This window comes from Trichoderma gamsii (genome assembly GCF_001481775.2).
Source record: "Trichoderma gamsii strain T6085 chromosome Unknown Scaffold_8.2, whole genome shotgun sequence".
NCBI lineage: Eukaryota > Fungi > Ascomycota > Sordariomycetes > Hypocreales > Hypocreaceae > Trichoderma > Trichoderma gamsii.
In genome coordinates, this window is record NW_020171345.1 from 431,181 (window position 1) to 455,360 (window position 24,180).

At 51.4% G+C, this 24,180-nt stretch overlaps 5 protein-coding genes across 5 annotated transcripts; 1 reads left to right on the forward strand and 4 right to left on the reverse strand.

Moving 5' to 3' along the window:
- Positions 1-1,207: 1,207 nt before the first annotated feature.
- On the reverse strand, positions 1,208-4,657 carry TGAM01_v203103 (hypothetical protein; the record flags this gene model as incomplete). Its single annotated transcript, XM_024549138.1, has 2 exons — positions 1,208-3,157; positions 3,440-4,657. The coding sequence occupies 2 exons, from the start codon at positions 4,655-4,657 to the stop codon at positions 1,208-1,210; spliced, it is 3,168 nt and encodes a 1,055-aa protein (XP_024406116.1).
- Positions 4,658-11,737: 7,080 nt separating this feature from the next.
- Positions 11,738-14,140, forward strand: TGAM01_v203105 (tyrosine-protein phosphatase; the record flags this gene model as incomplete). Its single annotated transcript, XM_018802460.1, has 1 exon — positions 11,738-14,140. The coding sequence occupies one exon, from the start codon at positions 11,738-11,740 to the stop codon at positions 14,138-14,140; it is 2,403 nt and encodes an 800-aa protein (XP_018664378.1).
- Positions 14,141-15,185: 1,045 nt separating this feature from the next.
- On the reverse strand, positions 15,186-16,571 carry TGAM01_v203104 (hypothetical protein; the record flags this gene model as incomplete). Its single annotated transcript, XM_024549139.1, has 3 exons — positions 15,186-15,406; positions 15,465-16,258; positions 16,360-16,571. The coding sequence occupies 3 exons, from the start codon at positions 16,569-16,571 to the stop codon at positions 15,186-15,188; spliced, it is 1,227 nt and encodes a 408-aa protein (XP_024406117.1).
- Positions 16,572-18,209: 1,638 nt separating this feature from the next.
- Positions 18,210-19,467, reverse strand: TGAM01_v203106 (hypothetical protein; the record flags this gene model as incomplete). Its single annotated transcript, XM_018802463.1, has 3 exons — positions 18,210-18,347; positions 18,414-18,988; positions 19,071-19,467. The coding sequence occupies 3 exons, from the start codon at positions 19,465-19,467 to the stop codon at positions 18,210-18,212; spliced, it is 1,110 nt and encodes a 369-aa protein (XP_018664381.1).
- A 2,652-nt stretch (positions 19,468-22,119) lies between these two features.
- TGAM01_v203107 (hypothetical protein) lies at positions 22,120-23,928 on the reverse strand (the record flags this gene model as incomplete). Its single annotated transcript, XM_018802464.1, has 1 exon — positions 22,120-23,928. The coding sequence occupies one exon, from the start codon at positions 23,926-23,928 to the stop codon at positions 22,120-22,122; it is 1,809 nt and encodes a 602-aa protein (XP_018664382.1).
- Positions 23,929-24,180: the final 252 nt, after the last annotated feature.

Below are 24,180 nucleotides of genomic sequence, written 5' to 3' on the forward strand. Positions count from 1 at the left end.
GGTGCTCGACCCGTCTTCTTCCAAAGCACTCATTTCGCTCGTAAACTGGAAAAGCTTGCTCTCTGTTGCTGCTTGATGAGACGTCCTGAAACTGATTTGACGGTGCTGGTTTGCCGTAAAATCCTGCCGCCTTGGATGATGGTGCTTGGCGATCAGATTACGGAAAGAGAGTTTAGGTTGCTTCTGTATAAAATAGTAGCCGCTGGCCAGCTCTATTGATGAATATCTGGAGAAGATGATCATTCGTTTTTTAAGTTCAAATCCAGGTACAAGAAGCTGCCTTAGTCTGTGCCTGCCTCACAGGTCCTAGTAGCTATTGCTCATAAAATCGGCGTGACTCAGCAGGCTCACTGGCTGCGCCTCTACTTAAAAGCCAACCACAATAAATCCATACGCCACATTTCCTGACATTATCAGCACAAATCGAAGAAAACATCATCCATCCACCCACTCAAAGTCAAGAAAAAAAGGTAATTGTTATTATAAAACTTTACACACGCGCATCGATGCTATCTTTCGTTTCGCTCCTTAGAAAACAAGAAACACCAATCACAAAAAATCCGCAAGAAAAAAGAAAAAAAAGAGGTATCGTATCTCTACGCCCCTGTCCCCCGTCCCAATATGACTTCACGGCCTGCCCTTTCAACCAAAATCCACTCCCTTGAAAAAGAAAAAGAAAACGAAGTTAAACTCTTCTAAAATAATAAAAAAACAATCAAAACTCCTCTCTTCGCCCCCTAAAGAAACAAAACATAGAAAGGTGTGGTCTAGGCCACAACGCACCAACCATCTCCAGAAAAAGATAAATGCTTTTTAATGCTCGCAAGCAAAACCAGATAATACACGCTTTATGAATGATAAAAAAAAAATCAAAATGAACAAGAATGAAATGAAGAACAAAGAGAAGTTGGCTCCGTGAAGGAAGTCGAAGCAGGCCGTCTGTCGTTAGGTCATCAAGCCAGTGGTTCTCAGAATGAAAATAGGCGGCATGTGATGTTTGATAATTGAACAAAGGAAAATAATGAGAGACAATATGAGAGAGTGATAGTGAGACAGTGTCAAAATATGACAGCAGTATTAGACTTAGACATAGTGAAAAGGTTAATGAGAGATCAAAGAAATGATTAGAAAAAGAAAACGCTCGCAGATGGATTATGTATGGTACAGATCATGAAATCTAAACATGTTGTTTTATTGTCGTTGACGGTCATCTCAAGCCGTTGGAGGCGGTTGTCGAGGAGGCCGGGATAGCCAGGTTGTCCCGATTCGTCCGACGGATTTGCAGGCTGCTGGTTCGATTCTGCAAGGATTGATAGGTGGAGGGATGGTTAGAGGAACCATGTTGAACTGATAGATGTCTTGAGAGACGATTTTCACTAGGCCTCTCAGAGCCACTCTCGACGCCTTCAGGCAGGGATCTCTCCAAGAACCTCCTGGAAGTAGGCGTGGTAGCACTAGACGGAACAGTCAAGCGAGAAGGCTGCAGGCCTGAAGTCAATAATCGTCGTCGGCTGAGGGCTGATGGGGCCTGTGGAGTGTTGACCTCGGGCAGCGGAGTTTGGGCTTCGGAAACATAGGGATATTCCCTGGTGCTTCCTCGAGTCCCAGTCACCTCGGTGATGGCGCGGGAAGGAGCTCTGAATCTAGCCCCTTCATCTTCCTCACCAACAGTACCCCGGCGGTTACGGACGAGAAATGAGGTTCGTCGACCGCCCTCATCGGATTCATCACCCGCAAGTCGTCGGCTCCGCAAGAGAGCAGTTGATTTCCTGCCGTCTTCCGCCTCCTCTGTCACCGCTCGACGGGCGCGCGATATAACAAGGGAGGCTCTACGAGCAGCCGACAATGAATCGTTAGGAGTCGCAGGAGTAGACGCAGAGGCCCGAGGACTAGTCAGAGGATTGCCGTTCAACATCATGCTTCGTCGCTCTTCATATTTAGATGTAGCTCTAGGGCTGCTGATGATTTGCGTAGCTTGTTCAGGCACAACGCTGGAGCGACGAGAAACCGAATAAGTCTTGCTGTTCATCATGGTTGGAGTCTTTGGTGGCTCTGGGTGCGAACTAGGGCTTCGGGTTGAGTTCAGCTGTGTAGTTACTACCTGCGGAACAGTCACTGCAGGCCGTGCCGAATCCTCGCCGAGGGCGATGCAAAGTTCCGTCAAGCTACGACAGACACTGTCCGTCCTGCGGCGAAGCTGACGATCTGTAACTGCAGGTCCGCCGCCGCCGCTGACTACGCTGGCAGAGCCTGATATGGGGCCAGGCTGGCCAGGCGTACCCATCATGGAGGATAAGGCGAGAGCATCGTTGGCAGCTGTTTCAAGCGCGCGGTACACGTCTGGACTAAGAATTGTCTTGATTTTGCCGAGTGCTGAATGCAAATTCGAGTGCGGCTCTCGTCCATGCGACGAAGTAGAGCTGCCAGCATCTGTCTGGTGGCCAGCTACCGATTTTCTGGGAGAGACCGACATGGTAGTGACCGTCGTTGTAGCTGTTGGGGGCCTGTCTTCTGAAGATTTGATCAGCGCGGCTGCAGAGGTAGGTGGCAGCTTTCCAGTCAGTTCGAGACGATGGATTCGCGATTTCAGATCGTCCAGCTCGTCCCAGACTGTAGACGGTGCGTTAGTTGACGTGGTTGACTCGGTTCCGTCAGCAAAATTACCAGCATCGGGCTCATCATCCTCATCCTGCATCTCAAAAGACCGGTTCAAAGGTGATGGGTTATAGGCCTTGGCGTGGCTTTGAACAAGCACGGTGGCTTTATGTGTCGGTGAGCGTGCCGAGCTGGAGGAAGCAGAATCAACAACAGAAGACTTCCTTCTGTTATATAAAGAGTTCTCCGCAGCCTGATCTTGATAACCTGCAGACCGGGGCGTCATGAGCGAGGGACGTAGGCCCGAACTGCTGGCTCTGGAGGAGCTGTCTTCGGAGGGACGAGAGGATGTGGCCTTATCTCTCAGCTGGCTGCTGCGATAAGCGCTGCTCCGTGCCACTTCGCTTGTCAATTCATCTTCGTATCTGACAGATCGACGACGTTCCCGGTCCTGTTGATCAGAGAGCCTGCGGCTCACTGTCACTGAAGGCGGGGAAATGGGGTAGTAAGAGGTGGCGGCATGTGAAAGTGGGCGCTGACTTGGTGTGCGGCTAATTTTGTACTGTAGAAAGCATTCCGTTAGAATCTGAGCCGTGTATAAAAAATAGATGGTGCAGATGTTGCATATTTCATGTTGTGATAGCGGGTAACAGTGGGCTTATATCCTGAGTTCTAACAACCACGGTCATATCAAAGAAAATAACATAGATGAGATAACAGCAAGAAAAGGCGATGCGTCACTAAATCAAACACATTTACACTAAGGTATCGTAGGATAACAAAAAAAAAAAAAAGAGAGTTGGTTTTCTTTTGCTTTTGCTTTTGCTCTTTTCCTTTTACTTACCGTAATAGGTCTGTCGCTGGCGTAGTTGGGTTCTGAATTTCGGGCTGCCTCTTCAGAAGCAATTTTAAGAAAGACATCGCCCGTATCATCGCCGCCGTTGGCACCGTGCCTAGAACCGGGAGGGCTCCTTTGTTCAAAGAAATCCCCGTCCGAGGCGCGAAGGGTGTGGTCGTCGGTTGAGTCGATGTATCGGTCTTCCGCATCGTAGCCGCGAGAGTTGTAGCTCATGTCGTCGTCGGTGGAGCTCTTGCGAGAGCCCGACGATCGGATGCCCCGAGTGGGCGGTAACCGAGAAGCGATCGAAGGCGTTGGCTGTCCGGCGGTGGCGTTGTTTACCAGGGGCTTATAAGAAACAGGTGGGCGCTGCTGCGACTGGTCTTGGTTTTCATCTGAAAGACCCGCGGAGGGCAGCGGTTTGGAGGCTGGCAGATCCCGCTGTGTTTGCGTTCGCTCCCTGGCGGTCGGCTTGGGATCCGATGGTCGCGTGGTGGGAGAGATGGCCTCGTCGATGGTTGGGTAGCGTGCGCTGAGTGAAGTGCGCGGGCCCTCGGGCGTCACTGCGCGGTTGGCGTTGGAGCTGCGAGATGATGCTGGCAGCCGGCGAGTGGTCTGCCGCAGGGAAGACGAGCGCGCGACGCTGGTGGTTGTTTTCGCAGACTGCGCAGCCTCGTTGGCCAGGGAATCGGGATACGACAAGGGGCGCCTGACTCTGCGGATCTGTTCGACGGCCGCGGGCTTGATGGTGGTTTGGTACGATGCTCGAGGGCGCAGGTTTGGACGCGGCGGCGATGCCAGCTTTTCGGACGCGGGCGGCGCCTGGCGATTGCGCGCAGCTGCGGACGAGGCCAAGATCTTTGTCGAAACCGGATCCGATCGCGTCTTCAGCCGGTCTCGGGGGGCGACGTCTGACTGCGAGGCGGCTGAGACGTTGGAGGCCACAGGGGGCGCGAGCTGTCGAGAGGAGAGGCCCAGCGACGATTTCGCGACGGGCGGCAGGGGCTGCGAATGCGACGAGGCGGCCGATCCGTTCTTGATGTCGGCAAAGCGGAAGGACGGCAGCTTGGAGGAATTGTGGCTCTGGCGATGCGAGTGCAGGTTCGACGAGGGGCCGGTGATGCTCGCTGCGGATGAAGCTGCGAGTGATTTGCCTGGGAGGCTGGCGGCAGTGGAAGCCGCCTGGCCGTAGCGAGCCGTAGTGAAACTAGCAGTCTCTGTCATGTTTGCGCCGGGCAGCTGTACGGCGTACCGGTACTGGGCGGTGCAGCGACGGGTGGTCCTAGCAGCGTGTACTCGTACAAGCGACAGCGGGAGATCGCGTCTCTCTCATCAGCCACAGCGCAAGCCTAAACACAAAAAAAAACAAGTAAAAAGCAAGAAAAGAAGGCCGAGGCAAGGGCAAAGTCCCTCTGCGCCAGATAGATTTCGAAAGTTTCAAGTTTCGAGCGTGGAATCTGCAACGATCTATCGGACACGCTTCGACTTCTCTTCCAGCGCCTGGCCGCGGGAATTGCTCGAAAATTGGGGATCTCTTTTGGGGGGGCCCTGCTTGGGTGTCCCACGGTGCCGAGGACGGTTCGAATTTGCACACTTGGAATACCTAGACGCCCCTTGCTTTCATAGCATGGCAGCTGGGCAGGGGTCCGTCTCAATAGCGAGACAGGAAAAAAGAGCAAAAAAGAGAAGCGAGCTGAGCAAGCGCCCTGTAGGCGAAGCAGAGCGTAAGAGTGGCTGTTCGGAAGGGTTATACGGCAAACTCGTTCCGCCAACAGCGCAAAAGCCCCAGCTGGGTGTTCGAAGGAGGGTATGAAGGAGGTTATGAAAGGTATGAAGTAAGGAGGGAGACAAGCTGGGAGTCGAGCTTTTTCTTGGCTGGGCGAAATGCAAGCAGGAGACTGGAGTTGGAATCACGGTGAGCAGCGCGCAACGCCTGAAGGGAGGGGAACGCGAGGGGGGCAGCGGCCCTGGACGTTGAACAGCATGCAGCATAAACCAGGCTAGACAAGCATCGGCGGTCCCCTGCGCTGGACATTGGAGGAGGGCGAATGGCCTGTTGTGCGGATGCAGGGCGAGCGAGATACAAACAACACGAAGTCAGATATCACTGCTGTAATGTAGTCAGTCTATGGGCTGCGAGCGAGACGCTGGCCCCAGGCAAACGGCCGTTGGAGGATCCGGATCTAACCAACGGCTCTGGGCCCGGGCAAACGCGACATGATGCAATGGAAGCCCTTTGCGGTGGAGGCGATTTCCCGTCGCCCTTCTCCATCCTGTACAGTACTTGCAGTGCCTACGGAGCTTGCCATGCATGTCGAGGGAGCTGAATGATTCGGCTGCGTCGTTAGGGCCGTGGGGCAGGTCTTGCTGTGCTGGCTTCGATGAGCATCCCAACCTCTTAGACGACGTCGAGAAGGCCGGCAATATGCACGCGGATGGGGTCTGCCGACGCAGCAAATCTGGTTCCACGGCGGTGATCATGGGAACATGCCACTGAGTGAGATTTGCATCCCCATCCACCCACCCTCTGGGCCTACAGTAGGCGCCTGCAGCTGCTTAAACGCTCGCCAGACGCAAGGCAGGCAAAGAGCTTGCATTCGGGATGACGGGCGGTTCGCGAATCAATCGCCGGCCGGGATCATATTGGATGGGATGGATGGCCCAAGTTAGCGCTCCGTCGTGCCGCGTTGGCCCTAGGGAGGCAGATCAGCCTATGTGCATACTGTAGGCCTACATACAGCACGCAAATCGTATCTACTTGACTACTAACCAACCTGCCAACATTGAAGGCTTGGTACCTAACAAGGCTCAAACTCGCTTACTTCTGTTAGTTATATTAGATGTGAGGCACGGCTGCCTCATACATGGCGCTTGGGAGGGCTAATCTTGCGCAGGTTCGCCCAAATGCTTCTCCTCACGAGGCAGCGATGCTTTAGTCCGTCCCGTGTCTTATACGGCGTCTCTGTGTTAGCTTTCCCTTCTGTGTGCTTCTCTAAACTTCCGTCCATCTATGCCTGCGATTTTCAAAGCTCAGCCATCTCACTCGTCATTCATGTCTATTGCCATTTGGACTACAATAATTTGGCGGCCGCTCAAATCTCGCAGCAAACCTGCATGGGGTTGTTTTATTGCTGTGGACTGTTGTTCCCAAGTGAGAGGAGCGCTAGCCCCTCTTTGGGATATTGAAATTCCAACGTCGAAGCTAGTAGCTCCAAGCTCCATGCGTTGGTAAATAGCCTCATCTTATCGGCAACGTCAAAAGCAGAGATACGGGCTTGCGGATATGACTTTTCTCCATTGGGTATATTGCGCTGGGTTTCAGTTCCGGAAAAGCAAGTATACTACCTCTTACAAAGCAGTCTTGTTATGAGATTGACAGCTTGACCCTGGATGCCTCGCATATGAAGAGCTAGACCAGCCGTTTCTGAATCAGGCGTTGCGAGGGTCCTCAGTCAGGCTAAACCACTCTCGTCGACTTTTCATTTACATTCACGGGGAAACATTCTATCTAGAAGGCCTAGAAGTGATGTTATATCGGCGATGCTGCTACTAATTGCAATGCGCCGAGATAACCGTACGTATATTCCAGATTGGGAGGAGCGGTTGTAGACGAGATTATCGAATCTGAGAACCCATCAAAGGGTTTTCTAGCTTGTCTATTGCTCGCCGCAACAGGCTAAAATGGAATTTTCTTTGCAGGGAAAGGCCAGGTTGCAGCACAGAGTTGCTTCTTTTCGATGCGAGCCTGGACCGATCCGATCGCCTGTGCGCTCTCTACCTTATCTGTGACGCGAACGGAGTAACCTTCTAGCTGGAATCGCGGATGTGCCATCCAGTTTGACTTCTCAGCTTTTTTGATATGGGCCAGCAAGATTGTAGGTCAGCCATGGATATTCTTAGCCTACAAGGGGATCGTTATTAGGGCCTGTCTACTCCATGGTGAAGCTTGTTTTCGTTGGAGGCTTCTATAGATGTAGTAGAAGCAATTTTCCCATCTGGATGGTATACACTTCGTACTGCCACTCGAAGAGCCCTCAGACCATTCTAGTACAGGTGTGCTTTATCCAATCGCAGTACACTATGGCACGGGGCGACAATGGAGACAAATCGGGTCCTGACTAGGTAGAGTTCTTAGCCATTTCAGGTTGCCTTCAGGGGTAAGGTTCTTATAAAACACGATATTGGGGCCCTTTGCGGAGACTTTAACCGAACGCACATGGCGGGACGCTTTAGTTAATAACTGCCATGGCCGATTGCTTTCGTGTTTTGTGTTTTTGCTGAGAATCATCTTGACAGACTTGACAAGTAGCGCGATGGGACCGGAGAGCGTAAGGAAGGTAGCAATTGGAGATGCTCGGTGAGGGATGAAAAATTTTCATGATAGCCTCGGAAATATAGAGTATGGCTCCGTTTCATGGCATTGCGTACTAGCTAAAAGATGCTTGACAGCGTTTTAGCGCCTTTGTGCATTATATTGGAGTTTTCGTGCCTGTATGATGGACAGACGTCAGTACGTTATGCGTCCCCTTGAGCTGTCAACTGCTATTTCGATCAAAGAGCTCTACACACCATCACCACCTCGCTCTTTTTTTTTTTTCTGTTTTCCTTTATCACCCAAGCTGTTGTTGTCCATACCCTGATATGGAACTTCCCCGGAAAAAAGTTTTTTACCATCGGTTACAGCAAGACGGCAGCCCCTCCAACCCCTTCTCGTTTCAAATGCTTCATGGCGAGTGTCAGGTTTGGCCCGCTTTGGGGCATGTCCTTTGTTACACTCCTCAAACATCGCAACTCCTTTGGATTCCTCGTACGATCGGCGTCTTTGTGTTGAAAACCATGTGTTTCTGCCCTTTACTCGCTTTGAAACCAAGACTCTGGGAGCTAGCCACGCGGACCTTTTTCGTTCTGGACACTCATTGACTGTCGAGGCTTGGTTTCACGTCGTCGCCCATTCGCCTGGGGAATGTTTCTCCCCTTCATATTGGGTAATTAAAGAGTTCCCGCGACTACCAGTAGCTCTCGGTAGCTTAATTGCACCCTTGAAATGGCCGCATTCTACTCCGTGTATGCGTCTCAGGGTTCCCTTTCCCACGTGTACATTAGATTCCCATCGGAAATGAAATTGGGATGGCTGTAAGGGTATCGAGACGGTACCTGCGGGAACTTGCATCGATAGTATCGATTGCACCACATGGTCCTCAAAACTTGGGACAATACCACAGTATCAGTCGATGGCAGCACTGTATGAGCAGGTTCCTGTACAAGTAACTTCAATCTGCAAATTGCCATAAACACTAATTTGGCGTGTAGAGATCGACACGGTGAAATTACGATGAGCCCTTTTGTGCGCGCCAGTCCTTGACCAGCCCTGCTCCGGTACTCTCCATGTATCACAATGAACAGGCTGCTTATTATTGTAAATAAATACCCCGTACAAGTAAATGTCCAGAGTAGTATTAGAGGGCAGCAGCATTTCTTCAGTAGTTTAGGGTTGATGACTAGATGCTATATTTACTTGAACAAGGTAGGTGCCTGTATTGTTGGTAAAAGCACGGATATAGGATCAAATTCTCTCTGTACACGAGCACACAAGACCCTGCTAGCATGTGCATTCTCCACAGTTTGCTGATACTACAGCAAGGTACATCCGAATTCGCTGCCTATTGGAGGCAGGATTGCGATGTAGACAGTCTCCAGCAGGCGATGGATTTCTCCTGTGGCGCTGAGCCACCGATCATGTGAGATCCAATCAATGTCTGATATGTAATGGACACTGACTCAAACCCGATGAAGGCAGCTGGCGACATGCCGCTGGATACCAATGATGAATCTATTTATAGGCTGTATAGTCCCGTCAGCGCGGGCTGCTAGTCTTGGACTGGCTTCGTCTGGATGCTGAGTGAGAAAACAAACGAGAAGAAGGAAAGAAGAAGTAAAAAAAGAAGTGTACCATTCATCATGACACAGAGCAACGACTAATCTGTGCCACGGAATACGGAGTGATACAGACTGGAGGGCCGTATTAAACTCCGCTTTCGTGAGGGGAGCAAGATCTCACACCTGCCAAGGCGAGACATATTCTGGCCTTGGATGCATGCCACAGTACCTAATCTGAGCAATATTTGTATACTTTACCTTGTATACTTGCAGCTGGCTTATCACAGCCGGATACTGCACTCAGATGCCGCCACCCTTGATCCATGTGCATGTCTCGACGGTCAGAGTTTCGAGTTTGTCGATAGCGACGACATGAGGTCATGATCCGTACAGACGGTCGGGACTCATGACATGATGCTCTTGCCACCTTGGTAGCACTTGCTGAAACTATTGGTGCTCCGTGCCCGCAGCCGTTTGCCATACGGAGTCACCGTGTCAGCGGTACCGCCATCGAAGCAGCTGCCTGGATCATGGTGTACTTATACATGAGACGGAAGAAACGAAGCTTGTACTGTAGTTGTCACAAAAGCAGGACAGACCGATGGACAGAGACTGCAGAGAAAGATATCGAAAGAAAAAGAAGAGGCTGCAAATGCTAATAGCTGCAGGAGCTGCTGCAGCATGCACCAACAACAAGAACTGAGCGCAAACAAGACACTGTGCAGCAGGCATGGCGCCTCTAATAGGTCCTACCACAGGCTACCAGTAATCTCTCGAAATTTTCTGGCTGCGGACGGACACGACGGGACCCACCGAGGGCTAAATTTAAGCAGTCGTCCTGCACGACAATCTGGACCGCGGCGCGTGATTGGCTGGGGCTTGGCGCCTGGCCGGCTGGGCAGGGCTATATTTAGCCTAGACGCTGTTTCGCACGCATCGATTGAATCCCTGTTCTCCGCTCAACCACTTCGAAACGAGGAGGTGGGGGGCTCTTTTTTTTTTCTTGCCCTGCCGCCCCTGCTCGCCGGGCCTGCTTGCGGCTCTGTGACTGGCTGGAGCCACACGGCAGCGCGCTGCTGGCATGCGCTCGAGCGCTCTGTCGCTCTGCTGGGACCGCGAAATTTCTCGCCGGAGGGGGAGACGGGCGGCTGCTGCGTGGGGATTTGCGCAATTGCGGATGGCGGAGAACAAGAGCAGCAGCCAGGCGCTGGCAGCGTGGTGTGGCGCGCATTTCTACTTTTAGCACTGGCCTGCGGGTGAGAACTGGAAAGTACTTGTAGACGCCAGAGAACAAACCAGCAGGTCATCGCCAATCGGTAATTAATCAGGACCCTGCGAGCAGGAATAGGTGCTTCAATGCTACAGGCTCGCTGTAATCGCATCGGATGCCAAGTAGCCTCTACTTAGGTCTCACCTCGTTGCCGTGGTGGCTGAGCTGCCCGGGAACCCTGCCCTGGACGCCGGACAAGGTCACCGTGACCTGGGGCCGTCTAGCGTCCATCGCAGGCGCACTTAGCACTTGGTAGCGCTGCTTCGCCTGCAGCTGGCCCCCCTTCCAGGTAGCCCGTCCTTGCCCCCAGCCGCCGTTTGTCGCTGTCGAGCCTCTCAAACACCGTCACGCCAGCTCCATCCAATTCTTGCTCTGTCCTGTATCTGCTTTTTCTTTTCCTTTGCAACATCCAGCACCAAGCAGCCAAGCCCTCCCTTTTTCGTTCGCCCTCGCGCAGGATCCGGCATCTGCACCCTCGGCGCTGCCTTGTTCCTCGTTTTCTCGCTTCTTCCTCTTTCTTCGTCCTGCTCCAGCGGCTATCCTGCATGTGGCCGTCCGCTTAATTAGGCGCCGTTCTTGTTTCACCTCCATTTTTTGGTACCATTCCTTCCATCTCCCTTCCCGGATCACGCTTCATTGTCCTGCGTCGACGATCCGCGGCAGCTTCTTCTTCGCCTCTTTTCTCTTCTTCTCTCTTTTTCCCCGTTTTGTGTTTTGTCTGTTCTGGCCCGCACAAGCAGCGCTGCAACCGCCTCTCGCCTCGTCAGCTGTTTGCGCAATCCTTGATACGAACGCCACCTGGGCCAATACGCCGACCACTTGGTCGTGTTTTGTACCCGCGAACTGCCCACCCACCGGATTCAGCTGTGCTGTCCATTGATTCCCTTCTTGCCTTTAATTACAGTTCGCCAATTCGTTCTTTCGAAGCCCCTGTTCAACATTCATTCTCTTGTCCACTCTTTGTTCTGTTCTAGTTCATTTCCTCTTCAACTCATAATTTGAGCGAATCGCATCGTTTCTTTAATAATCCAACTCTCGCATTCGTCGATATAAGCAAGCAGCAGCGCACGCACTTTACCAGAAAGAAAGGCAGCGATTTGTTTTACGAGAAACATCCCCAAGCCTCGGAAATACCACTGTACAGTTTGTTCGAAATCATGCCCTCAGCTGCGGCGCGCCAGGTGTACGAAGACCAGATACCGACGTTCATGTCCGTTTTCGATCTTGAAGCCGAGGCAATGGCGGACCAGGAAACCTTCACAGTAGTTGGTTCCAAGTTTCTGGACGTGGCGCCCAAAACCTCTACTCGGCAAACCAGTCTTCAAGCCTGTCTTGCCCCAGACCAGAGCCACAAGCACCGCGACAGCACTTCGACTCACACTTCGGAGTCCGACGATTCGTCTCCCACCACTACGCTATCCACCACAGACTCCTCACCTCTTTCAGATCCATCGCCATCATCGTCACCAGACTCCCCGCTTAACCTGATTCCTCTCGGCAACTTTCACTCGGCAAGCTTCAGTGGCCCATCAAATCCGGTTTCACTGCTCAGCATTTCCGAGGCGAGCTCGTTGGAGCGCCCCATGACATCTCCAGCGCCAAGGAAGCCAAGGAATATGAAGGGTCTATCCATTCAGCCACCGACCGTAGTAAACGCTACATCCAAAATGGTTTCGGAACCTTGTTCTCCCTCTTTTATCAAACCGGCAATCCCTGCCATGAAGAGGAAGCCTAGCCTCCTCAGCCTCAAGACCAATGCAACCGATTTAATCAACAAGACGTCGCTGGAAGTGCCAGCGTCGCCCGGCATGCCGCCAATCCTTCAGCGCCGTGCCCTCAAGCACTCAACGTCGTCGCCCTCTATCCAATCGTCCTCCTTGAAAACATCCACATTTGGGCCACCCGGTGGAATGACTTTCCCCAAGGTCCTTGAGCGCAACGAGTCGGGGCTGTCAGAGTTCTTGCGACCCATGAAGTCCAGCATGAATCTGACTTTCGATGCTGCCATCATGGAAGAAGACACCCCGATCAAGACACAACTTGCGTCTCGAAACGAGTTTGATGACCCTAACCGCGAGATCGAGAACAATGAAGACCAGAAGACGCCAGGATACCCCGATGGGCCAATCGCCATTTACGGCGACAACGTCTTCTTATATCTAGAACCCACAGCCGAAGAAGCTTCCCGGTTTGATGTGGTCATCAATGTCGCACACGAGGTTCGGAATCCTTTCGAGGCTAGACAAGCCCAGGCCAAGCCTTCTTTGCACGGTCCCTCTTCTCGAGGCAAAGGATTGTCGTCCAATCTAAGCCCTATCCCAGACACAGCTGGGTCAAACACCAGCTTCTCCACCGCTTGGGAATTCCAAGTTTCCGAGGACAGCTCAATGGACACGCCAACGACACCCAAGGCAAGCGCTCTCAACGTCCCAGAGTATATCCATATGCCGTGGGATCACAACACCGATATCGCGCCTGATCTCATGCATCTCTGTGAGACGATTGAAAAACGCACAAGGGAAGGAAAGAAGGTGCTTATCCATTGTCAACAAGGGGCTAGTCGATCGGCTAGTCTTATTATCGCCTATGGCATGTACCAGAACCCCAAGTATAATGTCAACGATGCGTATCACGCTGCGCAAGCCAAGAGCCGTTGGATCAGCCCGAACATGAAGCTCATGTATTCACTACAAGACTTCCAAAAGGATCTCTCCATGAGGCGCACTTCACCAGGCTCTGGTCCCTATCGACCTCGAAACGGACGAAGCCCATCAAAACATAGATTGACTCTTTCCGCAGACGCAATCGAAATCACCCCCAAAGAGCCGCACACTGCACCTCTACCGGCCGAGAACGGCGGAAACAGGCAGGGAAGTGATCATAAAGCTCGCCCAAGCCTCCTCCCCGGACACTCGGATGAGCTTCAGACTGTTTCGCCCGGGCCTGCTTCGGCACCACTCACATTTTCGTGGAGGGACAGCTACAGCTTTGAGCGGTCCGACACCGAGCAGATGGGGCCGGAACAGAAAAAGGCTAAGCAGATGGAACCTACAATTATGGAACCGGAGCCCAGTCCTCGACAGTCAAGGCTAGATCTTATGCCACCGCCGTCTCCTTCCCCTTTCAAGCTTCAGGCTCCTCCTCTGCGACCAAAGTCAGCCCAGGGAAGAATGAAGTCAAGCTTGGGCTTACCCAGACTGAAGCCAGCCGCATCTTACTCAACTCTGGGCGTTCGTGGCTATTCATCTTCTCTTCCGCTTCAGACTTCTAGCGAAAAAGCCGTTCACTTTTCGGCCATTTTTCCAGACGAGGATGTCGTAATGTCGTCTCCTAGAGATGAAGAAATGACTAGCAATCCTGTACGAGACTTGACATCTATCGCTGGAATGAGATTCATCGAGCGATCAGAGTTCACTGAAAACCTATTTTCTCCAAGGCGGACAACCTTTAACCGAGACTCACTTTTCGCATTCGGCAGGCCGACCCAGATGGCAGACCCGCGGAGCCCAGCCACAAAAGGCGAAGCACCCATTATCCGCTCCATTGATGACATCTTGTGATGGGCCGGCGCCACCTCTCTCGCTGTCGAGATATTCTCCCCATAGCATTTACAGGCGTTCAATCGTGTACAACAGAACTATTGATTACTCTCATACGAGAACAGAAGCATTGATGAGCATTCTCGCTGGTGTGCGCTTCAAGGCCAAGCTGATTCCTTGTCAATGTGTGGATCTCTTTACTCTCACCTTCCTTTGCCGATAACAGAATTAAAGCTCAAAGGGGGTTACAATTTGAGAGATCCGCTTCCTGGCGTTTCTGGCTGGTATTCAAAAAACCACCGAGGACAGGAAAGGAAAGCCAAAAAATCATTTATCACCTTGCACATATAACCATACATGGCTTTTGCCTTTCTCTTTTCCTTCCGTGTACTTATCAAGTTTGTTTTTCCTTGTGTTTATATGCTCGCTCGTTTTGCGCATCTTTTTTTTTTTTATTAAAGGCTTGGTTGTTTGGATAACATCAAAAACCTGGGTAACTGTGGAGGAAATTAATTTCTTTGCTCTTTTGTTTGGAATTGCTTACAGCTCTCGGGATCTATTTTTCTTCGGTATACAAATAGGGAAAGTTTAAGGAGGAGGGACAAACTCCAGAAGGCGGGTTGGGCTGTCGGAAGCAGGTCTTCAGCGAGACAAATGGGATGGGTCATAAGAGCCACAACCCCGAATGAAGAGATGAGAAGGGAAAGAAAGATACCACGGTTGAGAGGCAACGGGGGGAAGGGAAGCATGGGTAGAAATAACAGAAGAAAAAATGCAAACGCAAATTTAAATCAACATATTTATATACCCTTAATACTCTAATCCTCTTTTTTATGTCTTTTGGTCCATGTATTTTCTGTATCAAATAGCAGCTTACAGGACTGAAGCTGCTCTATTTTAACTCCAATAGAACGCCGTACAACTTTAAAAAACAACATAATCCAAATGTGATGAGCTACCTATATGTGTATGTACTTGGTCCCTGCCACTGAACGGCCTCTTTCCTGCGTGTATGTATATATGTACTTTTATAAAGCGTCAAAAATCTGGTTCTGTCATCACCCCTTTATGAAGTTTTCTTAGCCTTGGCAGCTTCCTTGGCAATCTTCTCCTTCCTAGCAATAGCAGCCTCAACACCGATGCCGCCAAAGACGAGGCCGACTCCGAGCAACTGCATCTGCGTAAGGCGGTGGCCAAAGGCAACAACCGAGAGAATCATGGTGAACATCTTGCGGGTCACGGTCACGGTGACTAGCAGGACGGATGAGAATGTAGAAAGGGTATAGACTGCAAAAAAAAGTTTTTCGTTAGCTCCATTCGTTGATGAGAAGAAGAAGAAACTTACAGATAAAGACTTGGCCCAGGGCACCGCAAGCTGCGAATCCCAACACATCTTTCCACACAGCAGGGTACTTTGTCATGAAGTCAATGGCGGCGTTCATCTCGCCAGCGCTGCCGGCGACGTCCATGCCGAGCCACTCGCCAATTCCAAGGGAGACGAGCGCAGGGCTAGCAACGAGATACAAGGACGTCACAGCAGTGCTCATGATGTTGTTGGCGCACATCATCTGCGGGCCACTAAACGGGCGGAAAGTCTGAAAGATGTAATCCTGGGTGCTGTTGGTGAGGCCATCGAACAGGAGGTTGATGCTCAGCAGCAGCAGTCCCCAGGGCAGATTCGCCTCCTCCGACAGCTTCGACTTCTTGTGTTTTTTATCAGAGTGGAGCGTAAAGACGGCCACGCCAGCAGTGACGGCGGCCACGACGGTGTACTTGTAAATCGGATAACGCTTCCGGAAGATGGTGATGTGGAGGAACATGACGGGCAGAAGCTTGCAGCTCTTGGCCAGCAGGAATGTGATGTAGTCGATGTGCGCGAGACTGGCGTAGCCAAAGGGGCTGGCCAGGCTGTTTGTGATGGCGACGAGCATGAGGGGCCCGAGGATGCGGCGCGAGGGGAAAATCGACGGCACGGGGGCGCCTTTGGGGGTCGAGAGTAAGAGGTAGACGAAGCCAACGGCCGCGGCGAAGAGCGACTGAATGGTGTTGAGGAAGACGGGGAAGCGCCAGACTTCTGGTGCGCTGGCCGGGCCGTAAGTCTTTGTTGTCAACTTTTCTTGGAGATATGCCCAAGTCAAGCTTATCCATCAAAAGCAATTAGTCAAAGACGATCAGAGAGAGTAAAAAAGAAGATGTCATAAATCAAGCTGGAAAGACAGATCAAATAGAAAAAAACCTACAACGAAGCGTAGATGCCAGAAACAGCAATCACAAGCTGAACGATACCCGCCTCGCCCTTTGCAGCCTCTTCCGCCGCCGCCTTTGCAGCCGCGGCGTGCCCAGTCGTGGCCTTGACCTCTTTGCCATTGCTATCTTCCCATGTCGCCGACTGCCTGTTGAAGAATTCCGACGACGATTCGCGTTTAACGGCCGTTTGCTTTGTGCGCGCCATTGGGTGACAAAGAGAGTCAAGCGCGTCGTCAATATGCGCTGTCGCAAAGAGAAACCCTATTTGCGGGCTTGAGGGTTGGAACTAATGTTTGTAATGGCGTATAATAGAGCAAAGGAGGATAAAAAAAAAGAATGGAATAGAGGAAGAAATGAAGTGTCAAAGGTAAAAGGAGCGAATGGTCAGGCCGTGCCTAATATATGCGCGTGTTCCACGAAAGCGAGAGTTTCGATGGAATTTGAAAGTGACAAGTTGGCATCATCTCAACCTTGCCGCGCTGTGACGTCTGGGGAAGGACCCTGAGACTGGTGGGGTGCGCCTGCCGCTTACCGGGCAAGAACTTTCCGATTTGGGCAAAGCCGCCGTACGAGGCGCATCACTAAATCTCGATGACTTGAAATAGAGTCAATGGGTACTTTTACAGCGTTATTGATTTTAAGAAATCCCTGTTTCGCACAATATGTTTAGCACGCACACAGTCAGGGCAGAGCGCACCAAGTCACAGTTCAAAACCAGTTTGCGTCCAAATATATTTCAGTCTCTTGCACAACGACTGACTAGATGCACTATTATCTAGACATCCCCAATCCCAGATTCCGTTTCATGCGCATAGCATGCACAAAAGGTGCATACTAGAGGGTATTGCCTGATTCCTACTCGGGGAAAAAAAAAGAGAAAGGAGAAAAGAGAGTCATCATCCACCGCCAGAGACACCAGTAACGAGGAGGAGGCATTGGTGGGAGGTGATATGTGGGGGTTAAGTCGTGTTTACATTTCCGTTGTCGTGCATCGATTGTTAAAGTAAGAGGATTGGTGTAATTTTGTGAGTGTAATAGTCTTCTTTTCGCGGAGTAAAGATGGTAAAAGGGATCGCGGGACAAGAGTTGAGAAGTGAGTGATCATGACAAAGCGGCCGCCGAGAAGTAAAGTTGAGATTATTATGACACAATGCATGCAAGCAGCACTCGCCATATACAATCTGCAACTTCAACTCGGGTGTGTCCTTGTCGTTATTCCATTAGTCCCAGGAGGAAGAGTGGGATCAGAGTTGATGTCAAGTGATTTAGGCCAAGGGCGGCCACGATTTCATGTCCGATAAAGGGGAGCAAAACGGTTGGCGAGTCGAGTGATAGAAATAATAACAAAATCCGATGAAACTGTATCGTGTCGTATTGCAGACATCATATGAGCCCTGCTCATGTAGTTATCATCTTCGGGGGAAGCTGAACCACTGTAGCAAAAGCGTGGTGGCATCATTATCGGCGCGAGAATCAACCCACGCAATAGGGATAAAATCGTTCTGAAGGTGAGGTAGTCGGGGTACAAACAACACGTGAGAAAGCATAACTTGAGGTAAAGAAGGAGAAAAAAAAATGATAAAGAGGAAATTGAAACGGAAACGAAGAGGGGAAGAAAAATCGAAATAAAAACAGGACGATGGCTGCGTTGAATGCTTTTGGTGATGAACCACAATCATCAAAAATCCTGTCCCAGTTCCAGCGGGGGAAAGAGGAGCCTTGCGGCAAACCAGATCTGGACGCCCTAAATCCGCCAAATCCGGCTTAAATACAGCTCATTCACAAGTGGTACGAGAAACATGAAGCAACAGCCAGTGTGCTTGTCATTAGAGAGTCTTTGTTTTTACTCTTGATCCTGCATCTGACTGCGACGCATCTTCTCAGCCTCTAGGTTCTCGTAGAGCAAGAAGAGCGCAGACTCGTTGGCCTTGGCGGTGCCCATGATGGTAAACATGCGTTCGCCGGTTTCGTCGTGGGGGGCCTATCGAGCGGTTGGTTAGACAGGTCCAGAACAGTATCAAGACTGACGTCGTTGGGTGAGGCTTACCTTTGCAATGGAGATGCGAGCTCCGGAAGTCTTGCGAATGTCGCTAATCTTGCTGCCGCCACGGCCAATGATGCACCCAACCATGTCGGCGGGGATGCTAATGTTTTGAGTCTGGATTTCCTCTCCATTCTCGTCGTGGGTAGGAGGGCCGCGAGTGGCAGCGTCGGAATCCGAGCGACGGCTAAACGGTCTTGAGCCTCCGTTGCTAAAATCAGCTCCATTTCCGGTGCGCATCACGCGAGGGCTTCCGTAGTCGCCTCGGCTACCGCCGTTTCCATAGCCGGTGCTGCTCATACTTCCAGAGCCGGAGGTCTGAGTTCGGACGACAGGGTTGTAGAGCACGGTGCCGGTGCCCCGCTGCCAATCGTCGACCAAGCACTTGGAAATCTCCCAAATGGCTCGCTGGATACCTTCGGGGGTGCCCTGCACTTCGACAACACGCTCGGTTGATTGTGGCAGCATTTCCTTTTGCGCAACCATGCGGACGCCAGAAACATCTTGGATATGCTTGATCTTGAGACCCTGTCGACCGATAATAGTGCCCATTTGGTTGTGGGAGATGAGAAGCTTGATGGCTGTATTTCGTTTTCATTTTTGTTAGTTGGGCCCTCTTTCACATACTACAGAGACGAAGAAAGGCAAAGGAAAACCACGTACGATGAGTGCCGTTGCCCTGGACGATACCACCCATTCCGACGGCGGGCGCACCTTCAAGGAGAGCTCGAGCAACGATGGCATAAGCGCGAGAGATGGCATCACAGCCACCAGTGATGGTGAGAACTCGATCATGAACGCCTTGAACGACCTTGCTGACGCCGGCTTTCACACCAGTCTCGTCACGCAGGTCAGCAACGTTCTTGCCACCCTTTCCAATAATGACACCCGCTTCCTTGGAAGAAACAATGGCGCGCAAGGTCAGTTGAGCCTGAGCATATTCCTCGTCCGTCTTAGGGGCAAGCTCTCCGTCGGGGCCAAGTCGTTCGTCCATTTTCAGCTGATCCAGAGAGTCGACGATATCGCCGCCATTGGGCGAAAGAAGATCTTGAGAAGACATGATTGTTTGTTAAGTGGTAGCGTGAGAGGTGAGGGGTGAAGAAGAGATTGTGGAGAGATGAGGTGGATGCGACGGAAGGTTTGGTATCAAGGTAGGAAAATCAGAAGCCGTCCTGAGCTATCTATTAAATACGTCAGTTTCAGTCCCTCTTGTAAGACAGCTTCCAGATGGAGAGACAGCTGTTCGTGTCTCAACACAGGTCGCGCATCAGACCGCGCGCACGGTAGAGACGGCTAGTGACGAAACGAAGCCGCTGTCTGACGCCGTCGTCTGTTCTGATGAAAAGTAGTACGCCAGCCTGTGTCCACGCCGGATTTGAAATGCGACCATGGTCCAACATGAAACAGGGCTATCAGGCTATCAGAAAAGTAGTGGGCTTACCGTGTATTATTCGAGAAGCTGGAAGCTACGCGAATGTTGACAAGACTATGAGGACGAGAGCCGATGGTGGGAGGTAGGAAGGTCGAATGCGTCGCCAGACTCTTTTTTTTGTGTGTGGTGCTGGCAGGGATTTGGCGGGGTCGAGAGGCGAGTGGGCAGACGTAGCAGCGAAAAGCGTGTCAGCGACCGAACTCGAGGGGCAGGTGGTGCGCAAGGAGATCCGGAAGTTGGAGGTCGAGAGAGAGAAAAGCTTGGGGAGAGGCGAAGAGTGTGAGAGAAAAGGTAGAGGCGGGAAGAGGTGAAGAGAGGAGACGAAGAAAGCGGGTTTGTGAGAGAAGAGAGAAGAAGAAGCTCTGGGGAGGGGGGGGGGGAAACTGAGCACTTGGGCAGGCAGAGCGCTGGAGCTGCAGCTGTCACTGCTGTGGCCACCCGAATGTCCAGCGCGCTGCAGCGGTTGGACCTGCTAAAGCTCAAAGCAGCAAAGGGTCGATGGGAAGAGCGAAAAAGGCGAAAAAATCGGAGACTGCAGGGCGGCGACAGGCCAGGAACGGCCACGCTCTCCGGTGGCAACCATGTACCGACGCAAGCGTTTGCGCAGACGAGGTACTTGTGTGAGCTCCCCTCTCGCCTGCTCTGTACCACATAAACTTGGACGCGCGCCACCTGCGGGCTTCAGCTTCAATCTACAGCGCGGTGGAGCTATGCCTACCTTACAGTGTCTGTAAGAGGAAGTACCTGGCACTACTTGCTCGGTACCTGGGAATCTGCCGGCCTGCATGCCGCTGGGAGGTACGTCAGGGTGCTTTTTCGGTATCGCAACCACCCGATCCAATTTTTCTCAGCGAGCTGCTCCAGCTATGCTTGCCTAAAGCGGAAATGCGAGAGATCCTGGCATATGTCTAGAAGAGCTTTCTATAGAAATTCTCATGTCTTACTTCCTTTCAAGACGGTATCTAATCGTTAGCATAGTAGTGTTAACTAATGGCTTTATGGTTTTCGAGTGCATTGAAGGGGTAACACAGACCATAACTAACATGTAGCTACTCCGAGAAATGACTTACGATTGCTTAAGGTAGCTGGGGCAAAAACAAACCACATGTGTTCAAATGTCATATTCATCAACATAGGCGGCACGACATGCTTTAGATTCAAGAGTAATTTATCGATAGTATCGACGTGCCTGTGGAATCACTGATACCCATGTCAATGAGAGTGGAGGAATTCCATCATACCATATGTGGGCTTCAGAAGCGAAAAGATGCCATCGTCAGCCCATCGATGAGGTTTGGGAACAAACAGCCATTTAACAAAATTCCTTGCCTTATAGGATCAAGTTCATGCAGCTTACTGCGGAGTTGCTCAAACCAGCGCTCTCTCCTTTTCTTTGTGCAGCCATTTGGGTCAATCAGCATCGAGATCCATCCAGCTACTGCACCTTTGAGCCGGTTGAATAGTGGAAGCTCTGTGAGCAACCAGTAACATCTGCAGAAGCTACACCAAACGATTCGTTGGAGACCACCCGCTGTATCACCATAACGCCTACTATCGGGAAAGAACGTGAACATAAGTGACGATGACCTTGCCCAGAGCCCTAGTGCAGCCACGAGTGTGGTGGAAGTTGGGGTAGCTGATCCCTTCAATGGATACTGTCTATATGAGGATGTCATATTACTTGTTGAATATACTTGTTGAATACATGTCTCGACTGGTGTGGTTGACTAGGCATCTCTCTGATTCCAAATAGGCAGCGCTATGTTGCACTGCATTTGATTTTTTAGCTTCCGTTCCCCTCACATCTATCACCATGTGACAAAGGCCGATAGATGCAGTGAATCTGTAGTCCCAAAGCTTGGCTTGATGTAAAGCCATCTAGAGAATGGATGGTTCATATAGTAGACACCATATACGTATTAAATCTCAAACTCGGCATATTCCTAGTCGCGAGTAATCGCTACATTCCTCGGGTGCATCGATGTCGTTCTCCTTATTATCCTTTCCTACCTAGTATACGTTTTCGTTACAGCGATGGTGGATAGCAAGTTTGGTCTTTATCGCTAACAGCTGCATATCATGCGAGACACGTGGATCGATGGCTCGAATCTTCTTCGGTATCATCTACGCACTATATGGGTGGAATATGAATTTGAATATTGTACTAGCAATATCTTCTAGCCCAACGGAGGCTGTGCTTTAGTGAGCACGAGTTATGGATCTACTACATGTATATAAACTACGCATCCAAAATATAGATTGCTGCTCTACTCGCTCGTATCAGCGCTGCCGCAATGTCTGCTCATGTTCTACCCAAAAGTTCTTGCAGGCCCTGTGGCCCCAGTGCTCGACCCACCATTCACCAAAACTGTCTTCAATGTCATAGTCAACCTTGGCCACTCTCTCTTCCCTTTTCAAGCCGCATATGATACATGGCTTGGGCCCTGTTGGCACCATCTTGGCTGTCTGAACCTGCATGTTCTCGTTGAGCTCAGGGACCTTGAGGTTTAGCTTGCCCTCCGTATTAGCAGCTGCAACGGCAGATCGCAGGCGTCCTACAAGTTCACGCCATACAGCAACCACGTCCGCTGCCTCTCTGTCTTCTCGTGCTGACTGAGTCTTGTCTATGCCCGCGAGCTTCATGCCCTTGCTACCAGCAGCCGATATGGACATGCTTTTGGCCAAGATCTTGTCTCGGTGCCACCTGTGTTTGCGGCCGGCGATTACTCGGGCAGCAGTGGTAGCCAGAAGGATATATGCCTGAAGGAAGTGTATTGCTTTGGGATTTGATAGGACTTGCTGCTTTATGGAGGCACTGTGGCCAGAGATTGGTTTGAAGAAGACGCTCGCTGAACTAAGAAGATTGGGAAAAGCGGACAGGATGACCGATGGGGGCGGCACATTGGTCGGCGGAGGGTCATCGTCACTCCCTTTCATAGCAGAAGATTCCGCGCCATCACCAGCGTCCCAATCCCAGTTCTCTGCCTGGTTAGACTTGGCATTTTTATCTTTTTCTATGTTCGTGTTGCTGGGGGTGTCGTCCCAGGCATCCCAGTCGTCGTCAAAATTCTTAGCGATTGATGGCTTTTTCCCATGGCTAGCCGGCGGCCAAGCAGTAACTGGCGTTGCTGATTTGGGCGCCTCGCTTTTCTTCTTTGCCGCGGCAGCAGCTGACACGTTTGTCTTGACTTCAAGATCTGGGAAAGGATTTCGCTCTTGGAATGATGGCGATTTTGGTGGATTTGGAACTGTTGACGGGACAGTCCCAAAGCTCAGTGCCCCTAGGAGCTGGGGAGGTGGCTGCTTCTTAGTTACCTGCGCAATCGGCTGTTGCTCTGGGGGATCATCGAGAGAGAGCAGATCTAGCAACGCTGAAGGATTGGAAGAAGATACTGGTGGGGAAGCAACAGCATTGTGTTTGGGCTGCATTTGTTGTGGCGGTGGTGGCACCGTTTCGAAGTCTCCAAAGTCATCTTCGTCTTCCTCTGGCACCTGAAGCTCAAAATCGTCCACGTCGAAGAGCACGTTGGGGTCTTTTGGGGCGGAATTCATAGAGAATCTTGAAGTGCCTTGCGTCTCATTCCACGAAGAATAGTCTTCGCTGGGCTTTGACTTGGGAGGCTCAGGCTTCGCTTGGAAGTCAACCAATGTATTGGTCATGATGTCGATGGTAGGGGCTCGGACCAGTCTGTTTCTCACATCAGGCTCTTTGGGAGGTGCGGAAAACTCCCCAAACGCGCCCCCAAGTGAAACAAAAGGCTTGTTTATCGTGGATGCTGCCGGAGTAGGCTCCGCAGTCTCAAAATCTCCCCAGCCATCATCATCGGCATCATTCAGCGCATGAGAAGCTGGTGTCGTCTGTGATAAGGCTGGAGGCGTTGTCCACCTGCCAGCTCCGCTTGGCTGAGACGGAATGGAGGGCCAGCTCTCAATTGGCGAGGCTGTTGCCGCTGTAAAGTCGTTGAAGCCAAAGCCGAAGTGGTTCTTTGCCGCAGGCGGATTCCCCTGGACGCCCGAAATGGGTGGCTGTTGTTGTTGTGGAGGTGGCGGATTGCTGTTGGCAAACTCGGCAAACAAATCAGCCGACATATTGGGGAATTTCAAGATGCATGCTACAGGCTACTGGTGAGAAGAGATGAAAGAAAGCGATAGCACAATGGTAGAAGACTTGCTTCTCGTTCGCCCTGCAGAAATGCGCGAGACTTTATACAAAAGTACGTAAGCAATGATGTCTTTCGAAAGCATGGAGAGGACGGTTCGGACGGAACTAAGCGGTGGACACGGTGGACGCGGTGGACGGTGCCTCAAGCCCGAAGACCCGAGTACTGGGACATATGCACC